Source organism: Spea bombifrons, chromosome 1 (genome assembly GCF_027358695.1).
Source record: "Spea bombifrons isolate aSpeBom1 chromosome 1, aSpeBom1.2.pri, whole genome shotgun sequence".
Classification (NCBI taxonomy): domain Eukaryota; kingdom Metazoa; phylum Chordata; class Amphibia; order Anura; family Pelobatidae; genus Spea; species Spea bombifrons.
The window spans coordinates 143,242,004-143,265,845 of record NC_071087.1 but is presented as its reverse complement, the minus strand read 5'-3'; the positions used below and the strand labels follow the sequence as shown (position 1 = coordinate 143,265,845).

The 23,842-nt window shown below is 41.9% G+C and overlaps 1 protein-coding gene across 6 annotated transcripts in view; it reads right to left on the bottom strand.

The window, feature by feature from the left end:
• The window catches only part of ARHGEF28 (Rho guanine nucleotide exchange factor 28), an 87,966-nt gene extending 65,116 nt beyond the window's left edge, over nt 1-22,850 (bottom strand). For all 6 annotated transcript variants that reach the window (XM_053475588.1, XM_053475613.1, XM_053475605.1 and 3 more), the window contains exons 1-2: nt 22,690-22,850; nt 3,394-3,437 (exon numbers count right to left, since the gene is read on the bottom strand). In XM_053475588.1, coding sequence (XP_053331563.1) covers nt 3,394-3,429 — 36 coding nt within the window. In that variant the 5' untranslated portion in view covers nt 3,430-3,437; nt 22,690-22,850. The remainder of the gene's footprint in view (nt 1-3,393; nt 3,438-22,689) is intronic.
• Between the last annotated feature and the right edge of the window lie 992 nt (nt 22,851-23,842).

Sequence of the window (23,842 nt, the reverse complement as noted above, 5' to 3'; positions counted from 1 at the left end):
TAAACGAATCACTTGGAACATGCCCCAGATTTCCTAGGCTACCATCCAGCAAAGTCAATATACTCTTGTTACATTTTATTGGAGTCATGCTTCTCAATGCCGAGTGCCCTCACTCTTTGTATTTACTCTCTCTCCCTCCCTTTCTCACTTCTTCATTCTCTTCCTGTTTTCTCTCTCTATGAGAGAGTAGTGCACACTGTGTAAGATCCCCCGTATGGGTCTTGTATGACCCCCATGAGATTTTAGTTGGTACAGGTGAACCACTATGATGTCACCGATGATGGGACCAGTAGGCTTCCCATGTACAGTAATCAGAGGGTTCCCCAGTAGGGTAACCCTATACAGCAACATACAACCTCTTAGTTGCCCATCAGCTGCTTCCAAGCCCACTATTGGGCAGAAGGCTTTATTGAAAAGCAAATCTGCCCATATCCGGTTACCCAGCACTCAATAATCAAATTGAGAAGTGTGATTCTTGCACCATCTATCTGCCCACTGCTCTAGTGCTACCAAATCAACTCATAAAGTCCTCAGATGCTGCTGCTTGAAGTAAATCTTGTTGATATGCGAGTGGCAGGGACCTCCCCATTGAAAAATATTCCACCTAATTTAGTTTTGAAATGAAAGTACTCCCATGCTCTTTTTCCATGTGGCCCAGTGCGGTTATATTTATGCACAGAAGGGAGCAAATACACAGGTCCCTTCACACAGTTTTTCTGATGCTATTTGGCAGCTAGGCTCACCCCTGTTCTAGGGGGACTAATTGTCTGAAATGTCCCATTATTTTTGTAAAACTTTTGTAAAAGTTTAATACAGTAGACTCATCTGTAATTATAAGCAGGTGCAGAGGGCTAAAAACGACACTTCTCCAGACTCAAACAGCATTGATTTTTTGCCTCTCCCCATCTTGTCCGGAGGCATCAAATGGTGTGCATCATTACTTAAAAATGTGGTTAGAAATGTGGTTTTCAAAATTAACTAATTCTGTATTTGCTTCACACAATAGAGAAGAATAGATTCTCATAACAAAGATAATCTAGCCCATCTAGTGTGCCATTTGTTTCCTACTTAAAGTGAAAAGGCATATTAGCAGACTAACTAACCACCACTCTTAGCGTTTCTTAATAGATACATCTTTTGAAAATAATTGTCCAGTGTAAGGATGATAAATATTGAATTGATTGAATATTGAATTGAGGATGCTCACCATAGAAATATAATTTGATGGCAAATAATAAGCAACCATTCAGCCTATCTAGCATGCCCAGGTTGGAGCAATAGCCCCAGAGCCGAGTCCAAATTCTTCAAAAAAGGATCAGCCTGATTTGGAGCGATCGCCTTGCGGAGGCGGGAAGGAAAGCGTGTGTGAGCAGCTAGAAAGAAGACTCAGCGTATATATGTGTACGTGTGTGTGTTAGCATGAGTGTGTGCGTGAGAATGAGTGTGTGTTAACATGAGCTTGTATAAATATGTGCTTACATTAGTTACTGGGAGGGCAAGGGGCCGGTCCCTCTGAGTCTGCCTGTATTTATTGTGCTTTCCAGCAACCACCTGCACTGAGCGGTTCTGACCTTCGCCTCCACTCTCCATCCAGCAAACACCGTTCGAGTCACCGGTGTGTAAAAGGAAAAAGCAGGTCCGACTGTCCCTTTAATGAGATTGGCGGCTGATGCATTTTACGTCCAACGTGGGTTGGGAGTATACTGCACCCTATCAGTGTGCAAACACTCGTAATGTATATATGGACATAGTGACAATGCGCACCCGTCCCAACTTGCAGGGAAATATCACAATGCCCTGAGGGCTTCCCTTACCTTATTTTAGACCGAGTACTCGTTAGCCTATCGGGTAAATCAGATTAGTCATTTCAGCTTCAAGCCACCACTCCCTGTTATCTTATTGTATACAGATATATCTGAATGTTAAATACCACACTAAAGAGGGTTCACAAGAGACAGGAGCGACTCAGCTGGGTTTGTCCCGTACGTACAAGGCAACCGCATTTATAATAACATTTTAACTGAATGAACCAGTGGGGAAAAAAAAAATCAATGTTACTGGCATTCATCATGTACATGGAAAAAGATACTCACTATTGGGTAGAAACTGTGACCCGAGTGCTGTCCTCAGACAAATAACTCAATAAAACAGTATTTCCATAGTGAATGGGGAAAATAAGAATAATTGTAAAATATTCTGTGTTGTACAGATCTTTGTGCCCAATATAGACTGATAGAGATTAGGGATCTCAAAGTGACATTTTCCATGTGTTGGGGCAATACTCAATCTGCCAATTGTGTTACTCTCTCATACCTGCCACGTGTGCTGTTTTAAGTGGGACAGTCACGATTTTCAAAGCACTATGCTGCAAAGATGCTATTGTGGGCAATGGGGGGATCCCTGACCCACCCATTAAGAAGTGGAATTGATTGAGGTCTGTGCTCCCATGTGGTAACCTTGTGATAATACATCATATCCCAGCGTTCTGTGAGGGGACCGGACGGGTGAAGTAGGTGAATGGTCTCCAGCTCCACCTCTAACCATGTCCCCCAACAATGGTGTCCCTCTTTGGACACGGGAAATATTGGTGGGTCTGCAACATTTCTACGTTGGGTAATATTGAGAACGATAAAGGCTGATGCTTCGCTTCATACAGTAAAGATGGTGGGTTCAGGTAAATGAATAATAATATATAATAATAGAAATAATACAAAGTCTTCTACATACACCAAAGTATTAACCTCGTAGGCTTATATACCATCCACTGGCAGCTTTTTTAATATATTCAATGCTTTGATGAACAATGAAAGTTAAAAGGAGCATGCCCTTCCCAGCACAAAGTTCGGTGTACTGAGTCACCACCCCGCACGTCACAAGGATCCGTGCAACTTTATAAATACGCAGTGTTGTTACAGTTACACGCACAAATTCACGCTGTGATGTCACAGAAATATTTTCATTAAAATACTTTTACACAAACTGCACAGAACACGTTAATCACACAGGAGGGGCAGGTAATATCTGCACAAACTATTGGAGAAAATGTCTTAAAAAGGTGCTGTTCCACCGAGACAAAACTTTTATTGTGTTCTCTGGTATGTTAAGCAAATAAACCTTAACACGCTTTAATCACATAAAAGCATGAAAGGCACCAGCCTATTAGTGCCTGATTTTGTGTCACATGACAATTAAATGCCCCCAGCAAAATGTATGAATGAGGCAAAATGTTCGCATGACAAATTCTTGGAAGGGTTTGGGCATTGAACAATAGCATGAATGATGCTTCTAATACCGCATTTAGTTACAAATGGTGGAACAGCACCTTTAAATTATAAACAGAACACACTGCGCCCATAGGACAAGACATAAAACAAATGAAAGATGTACACTTACGTAAAGAGGCACTTCAGAGTGGTTAAGCTCCATCATCTTAACATCTGTGGAAGAATAAAACTGTCGGTTATACAGAAGGGGGAAATGACTATTAAAGCCGGGCAATAAATTACAATCCACCTGTCGGGATTTCCGTAGAGGTAAACACAGCACCTGGTGCATAGCCAAGCGTTCTATTCCAAAACTACACCCAAGCGGTACAATGGAAGGGACTAGGCCGTGTATCTCTTTATCGGTATACCGATAATCCGCTCACCAAGGAAATGCCGGAAGCATCTACAGACATCGGGGTAAGTTAAAAAGAAACTAAAAAGCTGAGTTATCATGTATAGTACATTATATCTGCATTTAACCCTTTGTGTACCCAGAAAGTACAGACACGTATACAGATACACACACAGTAGAAACACAATTTATTTCTACAACTTTATTGGTGAAGTGCATTTTTCTATAACTACCCCCAGCATAGATTTTGTCCAACCCAACATACACACTCATATGTGCCTATTACACATATCCGCAGAGCCCATATTTTATTATATATTATATACATACACACACACACACGCATACATAAGAGAGAGAGATTCAGAGACTATATATTTTTTTTTTTGCATATTCTTGGGATCGCCTTTCTGCATTATCTTTTCATACAGGCCCCAATCTACTAGAGAAACACCTTGACTCATTATCTTACTGCCTGTGGTAAACAATAGAATGGCTCAGTCTAAATCATCTAGCCAGACTCTCATTAGTCATAGTGTCTAGGGACAAAGGAACTTCGTCCATACAAAAAATCAGATCAGATTGATGTTTGAGCAGGGAAAGTCACACAAAACATCATATGACTGACAACAATGGCAGCCTCCAGCTCTGCAGATAAAGGATGTTTATTGGAACAAAGAAATCAAACCAGGTTTTTGCGAATGCCGACCGACAGTGTATACAGCGCTGCATTTTATGCTGAAGAAGAAAAATAGTTTTTCCTATGAGAACTCTCCGCTTTGCATGAGGTTTCCAGACAGGTCCCAATCTACTAGATAAATCCCCGCACTCCTTATCACACCGCCTGTGGATATTAGAACATAATGCTTTATTTTTTTTTGAGCAAACAGTTCTAGGATTACATCTCTGTACCATATAATTATATGCTTAGCTCAGCCGGTGATTTGGTTTCACAGTTTTTTGCATGTTTATTTAAACAAATACAGCCTGCATTCAGATCCCATACTTCCATCTCAGAGACCGGTCACTGGAGCTCCATCGGCTTCTCTTTTCAGTATGGAGGGTTACATGACGGGTAATCCATATTATCGGATGTCAGTGGTTGGTGTCGCACTTTATTGTTGAATTTATAAAGTCTCAAAATTCTCCAAACTCACTATTTTATGTACATCCACCAATCTGGTACACAAAATTAAAAATGCAGGGAAGTAGAGATGATCATACACAGGTCAGGTGAAAATGTCCCAATATGTCCATAGCCAACAGGACTATACGGCCAGAGAACCGGCTGCTTGTTAGGGCTTCACTTCACATTTTTTACCCCAGCATGGGTGAAAAGGAAAGTATTTTAACCTCAACCCACTCCGTTCCCCTCCCCCAACTCCCTGCCCCATCGCCCTAATATATTTGATGATTGGTGGAAACAAACGATGAGATATTACCAATGTCTATTAGTCTTCTATTAGTCTTGACACGATTTTTAAAAGGGATAGAGTGAGCCGTGTTCTGTGTTGATACTGATCATACATCATGGAATTAATTGGATGTGATACGGTATCAATCACTGCAAGTGAATCAAAAATATCTTGAGCTAAAATGTTTATCGGTAAACAGTAACCACAAGCATTACAAGATCTAAACCTCTTTAGATACAATCCAGCAGTGATCAAAACACAGAAGTGACATTACTATTCAACACTAAGGCAGCCCTGGAGATCCAGAATGACAGCAACGTCATCACTGGTTTTACCCCCGGAGCCAACATTTTGGTTCTCTTGCACACATATATATATTTTAGGGGTCACACGGAAATATGTTCAGTATAAAACAATTTCTGTCGGGTGATCGAGGCATACTTTCATCTATGCATTGTGCGACTCACCAGGCTACGAAATGTATAAGTGAAAAGATAAAATTGACAGAATGATTTGTGCGTTACTGTGCTGTACACATTCCGGGAACAAACACAGTGAACTCTTACCGAAAACTGACACCTTCAAGGTAAGCATAACACACATTATATATGTGTGTGTGTGTGTGTGTGTGTGTGTGTGTGTGTGTGTGTGTGTGTATATAGAAACACAGGTGTACTTACCTGCAATACCAGTGTTATAGGGAACGTGTGGTGTGTCAGTGAAGGATTCTTTTGGCACAGATACCGCTGATTGGAATTGAAGACATCGAATGTTATATTGTTATAATTGTTTTACAGCTGGTTAGTTTTTACACACACTGAACGGCTTTAATCAGGTGGAGGGTTAGCTCGGGGAATATATTTATTTGCTTTCAAAGATTTCTGGAACTGATTTCAGTTTAATTTTTTTTTTGGTAATATTGATCATGTAATGGATTCTCGTTAACCTATTTTATGAATCATGTCAGCCGTCAGAATTTATGTTGTTATGTTATGTGATTTATGAAATCACTTGATTGAATACATTCGCCATCGTGTATAATAACTGAAAAGTTCTGAGTTCCTCCCCAGTGTCTGGTTATTCAGTATTCGCATTTGGATGATTTTACAGAGTTTGTGACACACAGTTGGGGTTTTGTGTGAGCTAGCTTCTTTTTCCATGTTTGTGTGTTTGTCCTACAACTACGTGGATAGAGACAGTCCTTCGACTATATATTGTATAAACACAGCTGTGAGATGAGACATGAGATGTGCGACCCAAGTGTACAATGTAGTACTAATGTGTGAAGAGAAGAACCGAGTCACGTGTGTTACCGTAACACTGCTTAAAAGTAAATAAAGAAAAAAAGCACATATGTTACTTTTCCCAAATTCTACATTTCACAGTTCTAGATGTTAAATATATGAAATTAACTTTACATATTGAAAACAATATACACCAATTTAAACCTTTCATATGTACACAACGCAAAATGGTACCTTAACTTAATGGGGGGTTGTTATTCAGATCCCGTGAGAAGGAAGCTAAGGTACCTTTCCCCATGGTATACATGGGTTTAAATATGTGTATATTGTTTATTTTAATATGGAAACGATATATGTTTAATGGATAGAACTGTAAACTGTAGAATTGCTAAGTTTCTGATTGTTGCTATTTGGTTCAGGGAGCTACAGAGAACTTCAGGTCAAGAAACGAATAAGATAGTCCTGGTCCTTCCAAGGGCTGCCGTTGATCTCTCAGACTCCATCACAACGATTACACATAAAACGCAAAAGTGATAGATAGCAGGACCAGACAGAACCAAGTGACATTCAGGCTGAAGGAAGGTGCATGGCCACCAGCGCCAGATTATTGGCAAAGCATGCAGAGCGATTGCTCAGGGACTTGGCATCGCTCGTATATGGAGAGCAGCTCAGAAAAATCAGTAATCGTCATTAAATACATGCAGAGATCTTATGTTCCTTGAATTATTTGAGTACCAACCTGTACTCACTGTGTAACAGGTGGTGTTCAGAATTAGGGCAAAAGGCGCCCTTCCAAATGTTGGAGCACAAACTTCCTATACTCCATGGGGCATCTACTATTCATCTACTATTCTGCGCTTGAAGAAAAATAAAGCTTACATTTTATAATGTGAAGAAGAGCTCCCGTTTAAGTTTTACATAACAGGAGGCTGTGCCCGGGTGCTATTCTGAGCCCGAGGCAAATGAGTCCTAGATGCAGAAAGCCAAAAAACTGAAGGGTTTGCATTGTAACTTTCACTTATGGTCACAGTTTATTTGCTCTCTAGAGGGCAAACCTTAGTTTACTTACTTAAAGAGTGTTAGATAAGAGTGTTCCCTGGGAGCTAGCTGTGAAAGGAACTTGTATTTCATATACAGTGATAACTGCTAACCTTTTACTGCCTTTCATTCTGTTTTTGTCCAGATCTTTAGAGACCGCCTTTCATGTTTTGGTGAATTTGCAAGAGAGTTGAAGATACAATTCAACAACTTCATTACGTAGAACATAACAGCCAGACCAAGTCTTCTTAATTTTACTATGGAGCTCGGTATACCTAGTTACATCAGGGATATTTCTTGAGGGTCATTTCACCACCCGATCAGACTTTGTAAGACCTAGTGAGTTGTTGAGTTCAAACAGTAGCTCCCCTGTAATCCCCCACTTTGGTAAATAACTCCCTTTGTCTCTTCTTCAGGAAGGTCATCAAACCAAACGGTAAATATCACAAAAGATGGGAACCATTAATGACCCGCTTCTACCAGGCCCCATAGTTCTTCATAACCACAAATAAAAACAGAAAGCCAACCCAAGATCATTATCATAACTAAATCTGACTTTCATTTCTCTGAAAAACACCAAGTAACTGAACAATTCTACTTCAAAGGCTCTCATCACTTTCATGCTAACAGGTCAAAAATAAACAGTCTGGCCTAGCGGCGGGTGTTGTATTTGTGTGATAACTGCAAACAGGGGTTAGAGGGCCTATTTCTGGTCTTGAATGTCTAGGTTCTCAATTTAAGAAATTTGGGCCAAGTAGGCAGTATGTTTATGACATAACTCCAGACAGATGCAATGCTTTTTTTTTTTATTGCATAGTAAAATAATAAGTTGTCTTTAAAAAACAGTAAAAAAAACTACTATTATTATAGCCACCTCCACTCCCCCCACCCCCATCAGGACATTTTACATTTTTAAATGAAATTATCCTACACTTCATAGTACCTACAGAGGGCTTTAATGCACCACCAACCCGCCTGTCAGGGCTGTGGACCAATGCCCCTATGCTCATTGAACCCAGCCACAACGGGCAAATACGCAGAGGGCACGTAGATATGTACAGATTTCCCAGGCTGCTCTCTGAAGGTAGAAGACATCTGCGAGATAAGGGAGCGAGCAGTCATTTAAAATGATTTACTGATAGTTATCAGTGAAGCTATGATATGCATTGTTAAAAAAAAAAATACATTACTTCCCCTTCAATCAAACGACAGATATATGCAATGATTGCGTCTTATTAAGCTGGTTATTCAGTTGAAGCTCTGTCCGGGTGAAAAAACACCACGTCAAATTATTAAGGTTGTTTACCACAGTGGGGAATAAAATCGCTTTCTGGCACCAAAAGGTTATGAAGTTTTATTTTGTTTTATGATTGGATTCCCTTTGAGAAAAAAAAAACAGAATGGTCACTTCTCTTTTAAAAAGGTTTTTTTTTACTTTTCTTTTTATCAGATCGGTCATTACACAGCTGCTATACACTGATAATTACACCAGACCATTGTCTTCAGTCTCAACAAGAATGCACGCATTGTTTATGAAGGTTCCGTCTGATATTATCAGTAAAGTACATTTAAAAAAGGTCACCGAGCATTGTATAGCAAATAAGTGCTTTGTTATATTGTCTACATGGAACTAGATGGCCATAGCTCACGACCGTCTTAGCAAAGCAAAGTCTCTAAGAGTCTAAATCACAGGTCTAAACAAGCTTTATTCAAATAAAGTAAAACAATTAAACGCCAACCGGCCAATGACTGGGAAATAGGAAGCCATGCTTTTTTTCTGTATACTGACAAGTTCTTAATAGTTCCTGTAAGCTTGTAGTAAACAAAATACAGGCCAAATAAACAATAGATAAGTAGAGAGTAAGCGGTGCACAAAATAAGAGTGTTTAAGCAATGGCGCACAGGTGTGTTACCAATACGGACCTACTAAACACACAGGTAAGAATGACAAGGTTCATGGCAACTTAGTATGACCCACACCCAATTGGTTAACCAGTATTGGAGCCAATTGGTTAACAAGTCCCTACGAAAAATCTTTACTTTGGGCCATCAAAAGGGTCAACATTTAATAAATCTCAGGGTTCTCTCATTTAGAAAGTCTTCAAATATCGGTCGTCAGTCACACGCATACTATCTTCTAACCTCAGAGAGGCTCGCATCCAGATACACACCACCCGCCCAGAGGTCCAAAACTAACTGTCTTTTTGTAATGTAAAGAGGTACAAGGTGAGGTACCCAACAACGTCCATGCAAACCACAGATTAACTTTTTAAAGAAACCCTGCCGTGGCCTTTGTTCTTTCCTTGAACGATATGTTCAGGTATAATTTCAGAATCTGCTCCCGTAATCACAGGAAGCTCAAAAAAAAGTCATTTCATTCATTGACAGCCACCTGTGCTAATGAAAAAGCCACCTGGACCCACGTGAAACCACAACGTTGAAGATGAATGAGGACCAAAAAAAGGAACTAGGACCCCCACCATCAAAGCAGACACGGAAAGCAAAGGAAAATGCACCAAACATTTAGTCCATTAGCAAACTGTGTCGTTAAGTCCTTTTTCTACCTGCTAATGCCCAAGTCTGGACACTAAATAATGGCACTATTCTTTCCACAATGCAGACAGACAAAAAACGATTTAGAAGAAATGAAGAAGCTGTTAAAAGAAGGTATTTAATCTGCTAATGTGATAGGATGGCGGATACATTGGAAAGTAAGCCACACCGATTTGGGGGTCAGTGTTCAGGGATGTGAAAAAGTGGGTCAGCCTTTGGAACCATGGGTAATTTGCCATTCCTTTCAGCTCATCTACCCAGAGATACAGTAATATCCTATACACCATACAAAAGTTTCCAAAAAGAAGAATTTACAGTCCACTATGCATCAAATAAAAGGCTTTAATCTATTTAACTATTACAGTATTAAAGATAGAAGCAAAACCCCCATTGCATTGAAATAGTTTGTTTCCCTGAAGAACCCCTGTAGTGAATATGAAAATCAGAATACGTTTGGTAGCAGTATTTCTAGGATCCTACAGTACAAGAACTTACGGTTTGTGTACGTTCAGATTTTTGCAGCGACCATCGAACTAACTGGAGCTTCGCTGTCAAAAGCACTTAGGATTCAACCGAAGAGGCAACACACAATGTAAAAATTTCATGGAAGAATAGGTTTCCTGCACAAAACGGACATTCAGCTAGACAATGGAGCCAAAATAGCCTAAAACGGCTAGCTATGGCTAAGAAGCAAGATAATGCAGTCCGAAGCAAACATTTTCTTTTGGCTCATACAAAATGCATATTAATAACAGTAGTAATTATAATAATTAACGTTCATAACAATGGTAGTCATTTTAAAGGTGTACGTACATAATTATTTTCTCAGAAACAGTTCTTTAGTCATGTAAAATTTCTGTGCTCTTCTTACATCAATAAACCATCAAGGGAAACACAATGAAAACTCTGCTAAGGTTTATCTGCTTAACCTGATAGAAAAATAAAATATCTTGTTTAAGTGGAAACACTTAGAACCATGAAAGTCAGGCAGCTCGGTCCTGTCCCCCTAAAGCCTTGTGTGGTGAAAGTTGGAGTGATCCCATGTTATCCTCTTCAGGCACATCATGTCTAATTTAAAGAATGTAGGCGATGTTACAGTTTTCCAAGACGGCCAGAAGACGGCCAGAAGACAGCCAGGTATCCCCCCCCCCCCGGGCTGATCTGATTAAGTAAATGACGGGCCACCAACAGCCATATATATACGTGCAACTCCATGCATGACCTCAAAGGCCATCTAAATGGAGATACAGCCAAACCTTGTGCATAACTCCTAAGCTTTCAAAATAAATGTTCCATATACCAGGGACCAAAGAGTGACAGAAAAAAACCAGACACAGAAGAGTAGGCAGAACGGGAGACAAATCCATCATGCCCTATTGCATGAGAAATGAGGAGCATCAAACATATAACTCCTGTGGTCAAAGCAGGTGGGAGAAGAGCAACCTAGAGAGCCTTGCAGTGTTGACCACACTCAGCTTAAATTAATAGACCCATGACATCCATGGGCACGTAATTGTTTTATTTTTGGAGTGAATAGCTTTGATGAGACATTACGTGATGTACAAACAAAATTCCATATCTTACAGTAATGACTCATGATTTATTCCAGCTACTTCTTGAACAATAACGTTTATTTTTTTAACATTAACATTTTGTGAGTTGTTCCTGATGACATATTAGTAACATGGTGCAGTACACGGTGGAGTCACTGCGCAAACTCGACTTAAGAGCCAAATTAATTCACAAAATGAGGGGAGTCAAATCAAGTAAAATAGGATAACCTTTGAAAATGTAAAAAGAGTAGATCTGGCGACCAAGTCTAAATCTCTTATAGGCTAATAGATCCAGAGCTCGGATAGGCTGTAATAATCTGTAACGTACCTCACCCCCCCCAGAAGACAACATATATAGCTCTAGGATATAACAAAAGATAACATTCCTACATAAGAAATAACTACCTTCAGGATCGGCTAAACACAGGCCTCAGAAAATGGGACTTCTCCCTTAAAGTGACACTTAGTACAGAGCCAAGAACGCAAATTATCCATACGGGTATCTAGAAGCAGTGACAGCCGCTGTTAAACCCTTTAGTGGTAGCTCATCTGATTGATGTTGGCGATAAATGTACTAGACAGTCAAGCCATTGAAGGCCTGTGTGTATATATCCATTGGCCAAGACATTAAATATACACATATAGACTAAAATGGTGTTAAAATATATTATATATATATATATATTTTAGTTTTTTAAGTAAAAAACATTTTATATGGACAGTATACTACCTCCATCCTCAAGAGCTGCATGACCAATCATCTCAACCAGGGGCAGATCAGGCACCCCCAGTATGCCACTTCTCAATGGACCAGATAAAATTGAGACCTCCTTAACCGGCCTATTTATACTGTGGAGGACTGTGCCAAGCAGTTCCCCTTTAAGCCAAATGCAAAGCATATTTGGATAACCTTTCTTCAAGCAGATCAGTTCTCATTTGAAGAGTCCTTTTACAAATGTTTCAAAGCCATGTAAAGAAAGTTTTGTTTAACTTACTTTGTATATAGAATCACATTCCATGCCTCGGTCTTGGTCTGTTGTGTATATATTAAGTAACCATCAGGCACATTAAAATATTTATGTGACAGTGTGCAGACCCATTTCATGATGCTAAAATAAGATTTACAAATGTAATATAGTTACAGTTATATTAGTCTTCCTTTTCTCTAAACTCATTCAGATTATATTTCAGGAGCACGTGGCGCACGGACAGGCAGATCTCTGCTGTTTACATTTCATGTGCATACGTCCTCTGAACCCTCAGTATGATTCACATGAATGTGTGATGTGGTAGAGAAAGCAGTATCCTCGCTGCTGAAATGGGCAGTAGGTACCGCTGATATCATTATGGAGGCTTTGGGGTTTTTTTGGAGCCTGAGAAATTGTGCTCCTCCCATCGTCTACTGAAATATCGTTGTGAAGAACAAAAAAAATGAAGACTTGAAGGGGACCTTCAGGGACTCTGTTCCACTCATTTGGTGACCCAAAGATGCTTAACTTAATTTCAAACATTAAACACACACGTGCAGTGAGTAGTGCCAGAGTCATACGGGGGGAATTTTGAGAGGTGAATAAAATAAAAAAAAAGTGCATCAAATGAAGGGACCCACCAACAGTGGAGGCAGTCCTTTATAAGATATAGTGATTCCAAGGACTGAACTTGCCCTGTATAAGTAGGATGGCCACTGATTTTGGCATAATTTTGATCTCTGTCGAGGTCGCATTGGAGGACTAAATCAGCCATGTTCCAGAACAAATAAATTTACAGACATGAAGATCACACCCTACCACGCATACAACTCTCAGCACCACAGATCACACACTATACACACCCCATAGGTCACAGTGCACCACACACACACACACAAACACATACACACATACCACATTTTGCTACAGACCACCTTGTCAGCCACACACATCACATGCTGCCACACGCCGGTACTTACCTTTAAACAGTCTCCCTGCTCTGCCACGGTGCCGGCTTGTAATGCTGAGCGCCGGAAATTGACGTCACTTCCGGCGCTCTGCATTACAAGCCGGCACCGAGACTGAACAGGGAGACTCGCCGCAGAGGAGAGAGAGAGAGGGGCGCCGAGCGGGTAAGCGAAAACCACTCTGTGCCCCTCTCTCTCTCTCCTCCGCTACAAAAAAAAACAAAAAAAAAAACGCTTGGGGCGGAAAAGTGCCGTCCCTTCTAAAGTGCCGCCTGGGGCAATTGCCCCAGTCTGCCCCATTATAGGGCCGGCCCTGCTGTCAGCTCACACATCACACATTTAGTGACAGAAACCGCTCTCAGCCCCACACATCACACCCAGACATCCCTCCTAAGCCACATGTTACGTTTAAAATATTTTAAAGATGTGGGGGGGTTATGTATTATATAATTACACATATGGGGGGGGTTATGTATTATATAATTACATATATATCTAAAAAACAAATTACATAACCTATATACACACATAAATAATAATTTTAATTATCAGGCTAATCAGAAGGCTCTCTTTCTTCATACCCAATAGGTAGCTACACCATGTATAATGCGCCGTTAGTATGGGGAGGTTTCCTCGTGCAAAGACGCCTCGGCCCTTCTAACAGGAGAAACACGGCTCTATGCGATATCTGCGAAGTGAAATGATAACGTTACCTGCAAACTCCTGCTTTAGTGAACCTATGGCAATGTCCTATTAGTATTTATTGTTTAATAGAGCACATATTCCATAGCGCTGTATAATGGATAGGGCATAACAAGTAGTATATAACATAACAATCTGACTTACAGAAACAACAGGTGAGGGGAGCCCTGCTCAAAGGAGCTTACAATCTGAAACTAAACGCAGATATCACAAATACAAACGTGGGTTGTTAAGGTATTCACCCGGTCTGGTCAGATAAAGAAGCTGCTACGTCTGCAGGATTAATATCTCTGGTTTGAACCTGTAGAATCCGCTCTCGGGTTATTCCAAGTTAAAACACCTTGCAGTGTTTTTAGTAAATAGATTACAGTCGTGTTTTGTTTTTACTGTACCGATTGTTGTATTATTTAATCCGGATTTAAAGATTATAAATAATCAAATAAATGATATTAACGGGTTTAGTGCGGGGAGTTTTCTGTACATAATGTTCACCGTATACATTACTACATAAAGCAAAGAAAAAGGTCAGCAATTTTGTCTGGATCTCAAACATACAGAACAATCAGTATAATAACCTGTAGAATATGCCACATATACCATACATAAAATAAAACAAAGCTAATGTGTTTCTGTGCACCGCCGGGTAACGTGTAGCACTGGGTAAGGCGTTGTCCAGGCCATGCGCAGAAGGGGGCAGTGAAATCGGTCGGTGCTGGAGGAAGGCACATGGCGTCTCCTATGTACCTCAGTTGTTGCTAGTGTGGAAGAGCCGTAGTTTGAGGCTTTGTGTATCCAGCATATAGCTGCACATACGCCATTTATTTGGCTGTATTGTGCCAAGTGCATTCACATACCCTCCACTAGAAGGTATGTCAAGGGTTAAGTCTACCAATCCTGTACTCTGCATTGTGGCTCATGGGGCATTAAATCAGTCTCTGATATTTTAGAGAACACAGGTGCTCAGCTTTCTTCTTAAATTCATCCATTGTATATGAAAATACATTCTTACACTGTATACAAAGAACATGCAAATGCTTTGCTAGCACTATGTAATAGGGCGATGGTCTATAATTACAATGTAATGCAGGTAACTCCTTAAATAACCAATACTATTTCACACTCAGAGACAGTGCCATCTTTAATATTGATCGGGCCTTGGGCAAGCATTTGCTTGGGGCCCCTTGCACTCCCTAGCAGCCTGCGATCATGTCTTTCTACCCCAACAGCAGGAGATCAGGCAGCCACAACAGGACAGACCAGGCTTGAGCCGGAGATTGCCGGGTGAGCGCTGTTTCTCCAGTTCTCCCGGTCAAGACCCGAATCCTCCAGGGAGCGGGATCGGGGTTTGACACGCCCACTTCCCGCCCATTTTCCCTTTAAAGGGGGGTGTTTCCCACTGACAACAGAGGACCTGCCGCTGACACCAGTGTGCAGTCCTGGCCGCGTCCCGCCGGAGCACAGAAGTCCCCAGGTATGGTGACTGGTCAGTGAAGTGTCCCCCGCTTGCCCAATCGAACTTCTGGAGGCAAGTATTTAATGTAAAAAATCTATGTGGCTGGGTACTTGCCACACTGACTCTACAGATTAGGAGGAGACCAACAGTGCGCTCTCTGACCCTAGCGTGTCAGATATCCTCTCGCCACATGCACAGGGCAGGGGAGGAGGACAATACTATGCCCAGGCTTAGGCCTAGGACAGCACCAAAGACAAATATGCTACTGTTTACAACCATTATACAAAACAATATTTATAATAAGTATAAAACAAAACAAAAAACACAAATAGGAAAACAAATGAAATTTTGCTTAGTATTTGTTTCACGGTAAACGTGCCAATGCAAAAACATTTCCCAAATAAAAAATAAACATACTAGTGCCATCACTGAAGTTTAAATATTTGTCTTAAAAAGAATTAGAAAAAAAAAGAAATTAAGCAAAAATGTATACTGTATGTAAGCATGGCAGCAATGGGCAACCAACATCTAAAGAATTTTTGTAACTAAAAAGTCGATTTTAGAATATTGAAGATGGTTCTGAAGGTTAACACTGGTCATTTACAGCGATCAGCCATAACATTACCCAATATTGTGTAGGTCTCCCTTTTGCTGCCAAAACAGCCCTGACCCATTAGCAGCAGATCCTTTACGTCCTGTAAGTTGCGAGGTGAGACCTCCATGGATGCATCTGGGTGCCATGCAGGTAAGTGACGCACCCGGCCATCCATGTGATGTAAAGTAAAACGTGATTAATCGGACCAGTTCTTATGCTCACATGCCCATTGTCAGCCCCATACACAACAAACTACACTGTGTGTTCGGACACCTTTGTATCAGAACCAGCATTTGCTTTTTTCAGCAATTTGAGCTACAGCCTTCGCCATCCACGTGCATCAATGTGTCTTGGCCGCTCATGACCCCGTCATTAGTTCTCCACTTTTCCTCCCTTTTGATAGGTACTGACCACACACCACAAGAGCTGCATTGTGGAGATGCTCTGACCCGGTCGTCTAGCCATTATAATTCGGCCCTTGTCAAAGTCGCTCAGATCCTGACACTTGCCAATTTTTCCTGCTTCTAATGCATCAGCTTTGAGGACGAAATGTCCACTTGCTGCCTAATATATCCCCACCCACTGACTGGTGCCATGATAACAAGACTATCAGTGTTATTCACTTCACCTGTCAGTGGTCATAATGATATGGCTGATCGGTGTATATCACTGTAGAAAAAGTATATTTTCTTGCAGCGCCAAAGTTTCAAGATTAAAATATAACTGCAAATGATGGATTTTGTATGGACAGTGCAGTTTCTAAGTACCTCTTTGGAGCTTTTGATTTCCAGAGTTGCCACTATACACATAGATTAATTAAGAAAGAACAAAAGGGTTGCTACTTTTACCCCAGTCCTGTACATCATGTGTATAACAGCATTATACACAATAGTGCAACTTTTTCTTTTTTTCTCCAGTATGCAAAGCAGCCATGATTTCTAGCAAAATAAACTTTCTAAATAGATTGTGTTGGAATTATAAAAACTAAAATATGACCATTTTTTGGATTAAGAAACATGTTTGCTTGCTGTACCGAATAGCCGTGGCATGTGTGTTTAGGACAGACTGCTCACATACAGCACATGAAATGCATGCCATACAATATGCCCATGTTCAGAGTATGTGGGGTATGTGCTGAGCCGGAGAGATGGTAGAGGTCCAAGTGCATTTTGGAAAGAGGAGATGGGTTCACATCTGGAACCAAATAAGCAACTAACACAAATGTCACACAATGCAAGGTTCAATCCCACGGGCAATTCTCTTCATAAAAGGTTTATTTTAGACAAAAAAAAGATAGAGCTACCATTACTTGTCCATTGGGCTCAAGAACATCAAGTGACCACAGCAGATACACCAACCAAACAAAACCAATGACCAAAATGTCAGATGTATCAGCACAAAATGTGTTCAACTCTATAGCATTCAGTAATCAGTTGAACAGGTTATGTTGCCAAGTACAACCTCAACCTTTAGTACCGCCGCACATGCTGATCAGCTCCTGTTTGTGGCTTTACTTCTGCCCATAGAATAAGCTTTTCCAGGCCAACAGATTTGTGTCTTTCTGTAGATTCAAAGAGAAGCAGAGGGAGTGCTCGCACAAATAATCCAGAGAAAGCAGGAAAACGTCTCCTCCCTTCCACACCCTGTAGTCAGATCCTCTGGCAATCGCAAGAAGAACGCGACGAGACAAAGGCCTGACACCGCGCTCACAAAAGCCAAGGTTCAGTTTCACTTCTCTATTTCTGCTTACTATATAGAAATAGTATTACTGATGGCAGAGGAGGAGATGATACATACCGGGGATTATAGATGAATTCACGAGAGTCATTGAACCTCTATGACATCTTAAACCTCATTCTAATATTTGTGTAGTCCAGGGCCAAATTCATGCCAATTCCAGTACAGGGCCAAGGGCCACATTAACGAATATTAGACCTCTTACCGGGTTCATGCCAAATTTGTAGTGCTCAGCATTTGGAGTTATGGATAAAAAGCGAGTCTGATAAAAAAAACCTGCTAAAGTGACCTATTCATCACGGAAACAAATGGATCAGGGATCATACACTAAGAGGACCGCACGTCAATAAAGGCAGGTGAGCAGAGCAGCGTCTTTTGGCCACTTTGCCCTATGTATGACTAGATCAAGTCTGGATCCAATCAGCACGATCAATCAATTGGATGCTACGGCGATAATACATCTTTTTAAACTTTGCGTTACGTTTCAAGGAATGTTTTTAACTCTTCTTTCAGAATGAATGCAGTTTTCCCATTAAAGGAACACTATAGCAGGCACATGAAATTAATGAATAGACCCTGGCGCACAGCGGCCCCCGAGCCAGTGCTGGAGCTGAATGAAAGCGAGTATAGCGTGTGCAGGGAGATGTCCCCAGTGTTTAGCTGGGCGCATGGAGAAAGGGGCAGATGCATATGGGGGCATTCTGCAGAAACAACACAAGAATTAAAAAGGATCACACGGCTATGATATGCATTCAAATAAATCCGACCACAATCACCAGGAAACTGACTGGGCCCTAGTTTTGGGGAGGCTTAACTCCTGACATGATATACATTGCCCCGTTAAAAGCATATAGGGGTGTATTCACTAAGCAGGGTGTATGTATGTATGTATGTATGTATATATGTAGTCAAATGTTTTATCTAAGACCCTCCATATACTGAGCCTCCATTATGTCCACAACATATTTAGACACCGGTCACCCCGCATGAATCATGAATAGTGATAACAGGGAGGTGAAATACTGAATTCTCCAGCAAGTCTCCTGGAATTCATCTTTCTGATGGCTCCTGGAGAATGTTTCACAGGTGCTTTTATGTTACGACGTGTAGTTTTAGGTTTGAAAGCATAAGGCTGAGAAGGGGTGACATTGTTCGAGTCCATGATGCAGAGCCGTGTCTGTTCTGGATACACGCCAAACGCACAGCTGGATGCAGAGACACAGGAGAGGAAGCCACCCCGCATCCTGGAGAAATAAGTCCGGCAGTATAAACGGGGTTAATGCTCTATCGCCGGGGTGAGGTTTTCAACAAGTTATATGAAGAACCACTTTAAACTTGTAATGCTTGGCCAAACGCAGAGGGGTTTATTCACTAAAGGGAGAGTCATCAGGAGAGTTTGCAGAAGAGTTGTAGTTCAGCCTCACTGGCAAGTGTATCCGACAAGAAGGGACAGAGCTTGCCCTGTATAATGCATAATTCAATGTGTGAGGAGAAATCCTGCTGATTTAGCTATACATTACACAGGGCAACCAAAGCTCTTTGGAGTTGGACCTTCACAACGTCTAGTGAAGTCAAAGAGCTGAGACCACAGTGGAGGAAACCCTTCCCATGGATAATCAGGGGGAGAGTACATTTAGTACATACTATGTAACATTATATACATGTTGCAGGATGCCAAGGTACCCCGTAAATGGTAGATGTAAGGGTAAACATCAGTGCCGTATCCTAGGGGGAGCCCTCTGGTGTTTTTGGCCGTTGTGAGAAGGACCTTTCATCTCCCCAACTTTAAGTTTTAAGCCACAGCACGCCACGATATGACATCATATCCTGACGCTCTATTTCTCGTATTTGAGATGCTGATAGCAGAGGGTGTATCTTTATGGCTACCATTTGTTTGTAACCCTTTAAGTTCCATAGGGGTAAGCAACACAATACACATGTTGCTCAGATCAGTGCTTAAAAGATTTGATATATATCATTTACCAGGAGGTGGCCAGTAATGCAGACCATAAAAAGCAATAAAAAGCAAATTATTCATCTCTCAGCTCTGACAATATTCAAACACCGGTTAACTAGCAACTGTGTGATCCCAACACAGACACCACAAGACAATAATAGTTCTGTTGTATCTGCAACCGTTGCTGCTTATGAGAAGCAAAAAGGATCTCTTCGGCGCTCTCTGTTATGAGGCTCAGAAGAAAGGCGACCCGAAGTGCGAGAAGCGGAGAAGCTGGCAGCCCAGTAGGAGAAACGAATCAAGTTGTTGTGTTGTTCTATGGAGTGATTTTACACTTGAATTCAAACACAACCTTACAAATCAGATCCGTCTCCAGGAATGAAACTAGATTTCTAGATATTCAGTGTTAAACATTGTCCTTCGCAGCGTAACCACCGGTTAAAGGGGCTGTTCCACTTACTGCCTGGCATTGAAATAGACACATCATTCCTGGTACTAGCGAGCGCTCACACCCTTCCCAGGAATAGTTCCATAATCACGCCCGTCACGTGACACATAAGCAGGTTGTTGCCATAGAAAAACGGAAAAGCTTCCTAAAACAAAAAAGAGTTTCTCATATTGTTTCATGAAAGATAAAATCTGCTTCAGTGTATTTGCTAAGCATTCTAGAGATCTTAATACATGGCTTGTCTAAGTGGAACAGCACCTTTAAGTTACACTGAAAAGGTGTCCGACGATTTTATACATAAAGAGTAAAATAGAACATTTCTCGGTTAAACACTATTGATTTGATGGCATGAAAAATATGTATTTGCAAATAAAAATGTATTTTTATTATATTATTAATTATTTTATTTGTTATTTATTTATTATTACCTGGCTGGGTGTGTTCTCTGCGGTTATTCGTTTCACACGCAGTCGGTTTATCTTTGTCACCTCCCCCGTTGTGTTCCTTGTCAAACACGCAGGTGTGGAAGGTCAAACTCCGTATTCACTAACACTAACAATCTTTTTAACGGGTGAGCGAGTTCGTAAAGCGCCAATGTTTCTGCGTGCACCAAATGACACAAATCCGTGACGCCGCAGATCACGCAGGTGCTTCGAGAGTCCCAGTGGGTTAAATGCGGTGCAGTCCCACTGATTCGCCTCCTTTATAGCCAAAAGAATTAGACAGGACTCTCCAAATCCGAGGTACATCGACATAGTGGGGGGCTAAGCAATATATGGCCAATATTTAGGCATCAGATGGGTGCCGCGCACTTCGGCAGCACCCCAGAATCTGAATATATATGTTTTTTAGGGTCTAATTCCATTTCTGTATATTTTGCTTTAAAGGAACAGTTAAAACATTTTACAATAATGATCTCATAATTAAAAAAGTCACAAAGCCTAAAACGGAAAACAGGGGGCGCTATTGAGTTCATTACTGAACCCAGCCACAAAGGGGAGAATGGCCAGGAGATCAGCCACTGCATGCATGCAAAATAAATCCAATGTTTACCACAAAATTATTTGGATTCCATATGCGACCATTATACCCCGTTACTGCAAAAGAGACATTTAAAAGGGAAGGGTAAAAATAGCAAAAAAATAAAAATACGGTATGTAGTGCATGCACCCCAATAGCTTATCTGCTCTTAAATAATGTCAGGTACACTACATTTTAGCATTTTGCACAAATTACTTTTTGCCATCATGTATTATGCATCATGACATCATAACCACTCTACAGTATGAGGGTATTTAACCGGGTAATCAGGAAATGGCTTTGGCAGGAACATGCGTATTATAATGATGTGATATTTCCATTATCTGCAGACATCGCGCAGCTCCAACAACGTTCACCCAGCCGCAGCGCCATCTCCATGGCCAGGTAAGCCCTGCATGGCCAGGCATGTGGAAATATGACACATATTAAACACCCGTCACAAGGGCATCACTTGCTCCTGCACGCCAGCTAGCCAAGACACAGTGTAACGGCCCAAAGAAGTCTGGAACACTTTGGGAGGACCAACGTTCGTAGAGCGAGAGGTAGATGGACCTTTTGAAGAAGGACCACGGTCTGTGACTTCATCTTCCTCCCCAAAAGTTAGTCCACCAAGACATATCAGACTTGTTCGGGCTACGAGCCCTTTGGTGCCAGTACAGTAATATCCGTGTTTGTATGGACACCATACGTGTTTGGATGGCATGTTTTGGCACCGATGTGGCCGGTCACGTTTCTAGCGCAGATCGTTAGTAGTATTTACTATACAGGAGTATACTTTCTAGAGAGGGTTTTCGATCCATCTAGTTCCAGCTTGTTTATAGACTGGCTCCAAAACCCCAGCAGCAGAAAGTAACCTTGAGACAGCGTTAGATAAGAGACCCACCATAATACCATGGAGTGAATGTCAAACTCAGATAAGGTAGATGGAGGGTTAAATGTTATTAAAGAAGCTCAGAGAACAAGAGCAGACAAATAAAAGCTGAGTGATATTACATGGGTCATTTATCATCAACTCCATGAAGAGGGGGCCACTTTAGTGAGGAAATACCCCTTTACACCTCTGCTGGATGTTAATCCCATGCATCTACTACCACAAGGGACACACTGGAGCCTAATTTAAATAGTTTCAGGGTTTACACAGTCAATATAGAACCAGCAACAAATATGAGTAAAGTAGACAGACCCTCATATGCCACCAAATGCCCCCTTTAATAGAACTGACAGGTAAGTAAATGCTGTTACAGTTCAGATATTAATGATCGTTTAACCCCTCCCGAGCCAGAAGGGGGTAAAGCTGAATAAAGCAATTTTACACACTGCATTCAACAGCACCGAGAGAGTTAAATGAAAGCAATCATAGAACAAGGAGTCCTACAGAACAGCAGCCAGCACTGCCTACCTGCGGGGGTGTCCGGGCTCCCGGCTGGCAGGTGCTGCTCCCGGCACCGCAGTTATTGCGGACAGGCGCTGGTACCCCGGCCCTCAGTTACTCTGTACCGGCAGGTGATGGTAATCCATAGGGATGTCTCCGCGTCCTGCCGCTCCCTCCAGTCTGCGGGGTATCCCCGACTCATGTAAATGAGGCATCCGGGACAGGCAGGCTGCCGGTCAGCGACTGCCCCGCCCAGTCTGTCCTCCTGCCCCACCCAGTCTGTCCTCCTGCCCCTCCCAGTCTGTCCTCCTGCCCCGCCTAATTAGTCTGGCCCCCGTCTGCCCCTCCCGATTGGCTGGAAGTAGGGCGAGCGGAGCACGTGGAGTAATTCTGTCCAAAACATGTTCATACTGCGGGACCTGCCCACAGCCTTCTCTGCGATGCCTGCCGGCGCCTAAAGGGTGAATGTAGTAGGATTGGGGAGGGGGTTGTGTGGAGTGTGCGCGGCACGGACCGGGTTCTTAGTATGACTTTCTTACCGGGGTGATGGAGCTTTTGTTCTCGCGTCAAGTTCGAGATAAGAAGATCCACAGTGCGAACTCCCTGAGATCGCACTCCGGAAAGGATGTGCCAGTCCAGCGGGGCAGCCATGAAGCCATGAGAGATGGGGGTCTCACTCCACAAAAAAGCCGATCTAATGGGATCCACTGGGACATTTTCAAACACTATATATACTCCTCACCTCTCCCTTCTAGGCGACTTTCAAAAGTACAACCATTGCACCTAACACTCTCAGCCAGCATCCTAATCAAGCCATCCGAACAAACCTCCACAGGTCATCCTGACTCACCAACTCATCCCCATCCGAGCACTCCTCCTGCCGCTTCACCACCTACTAGATTGTCAGCTCACAAGAGCAGGGCCCTCTTCTCTTTTTGTACCTGTTTCTTTTTGTGTGTGGTTTAAGTTATTCCACTGATTGCTACACCGCCACGGAATCTGCTGGCGCTATATTAATAAATGTAATGTACAATGATCCGTGGTATTAATGGGCAGGATACCCCAGAGATCTCTGTAACCGGCTCATGGAGACGTGACGTGCTCGGGCAGTAGGGCAACATCGTCTTAAAGGCACACAGCGGGTTTGTTTCATGGCAGCGCCATCATGAAGGTGTAGGGG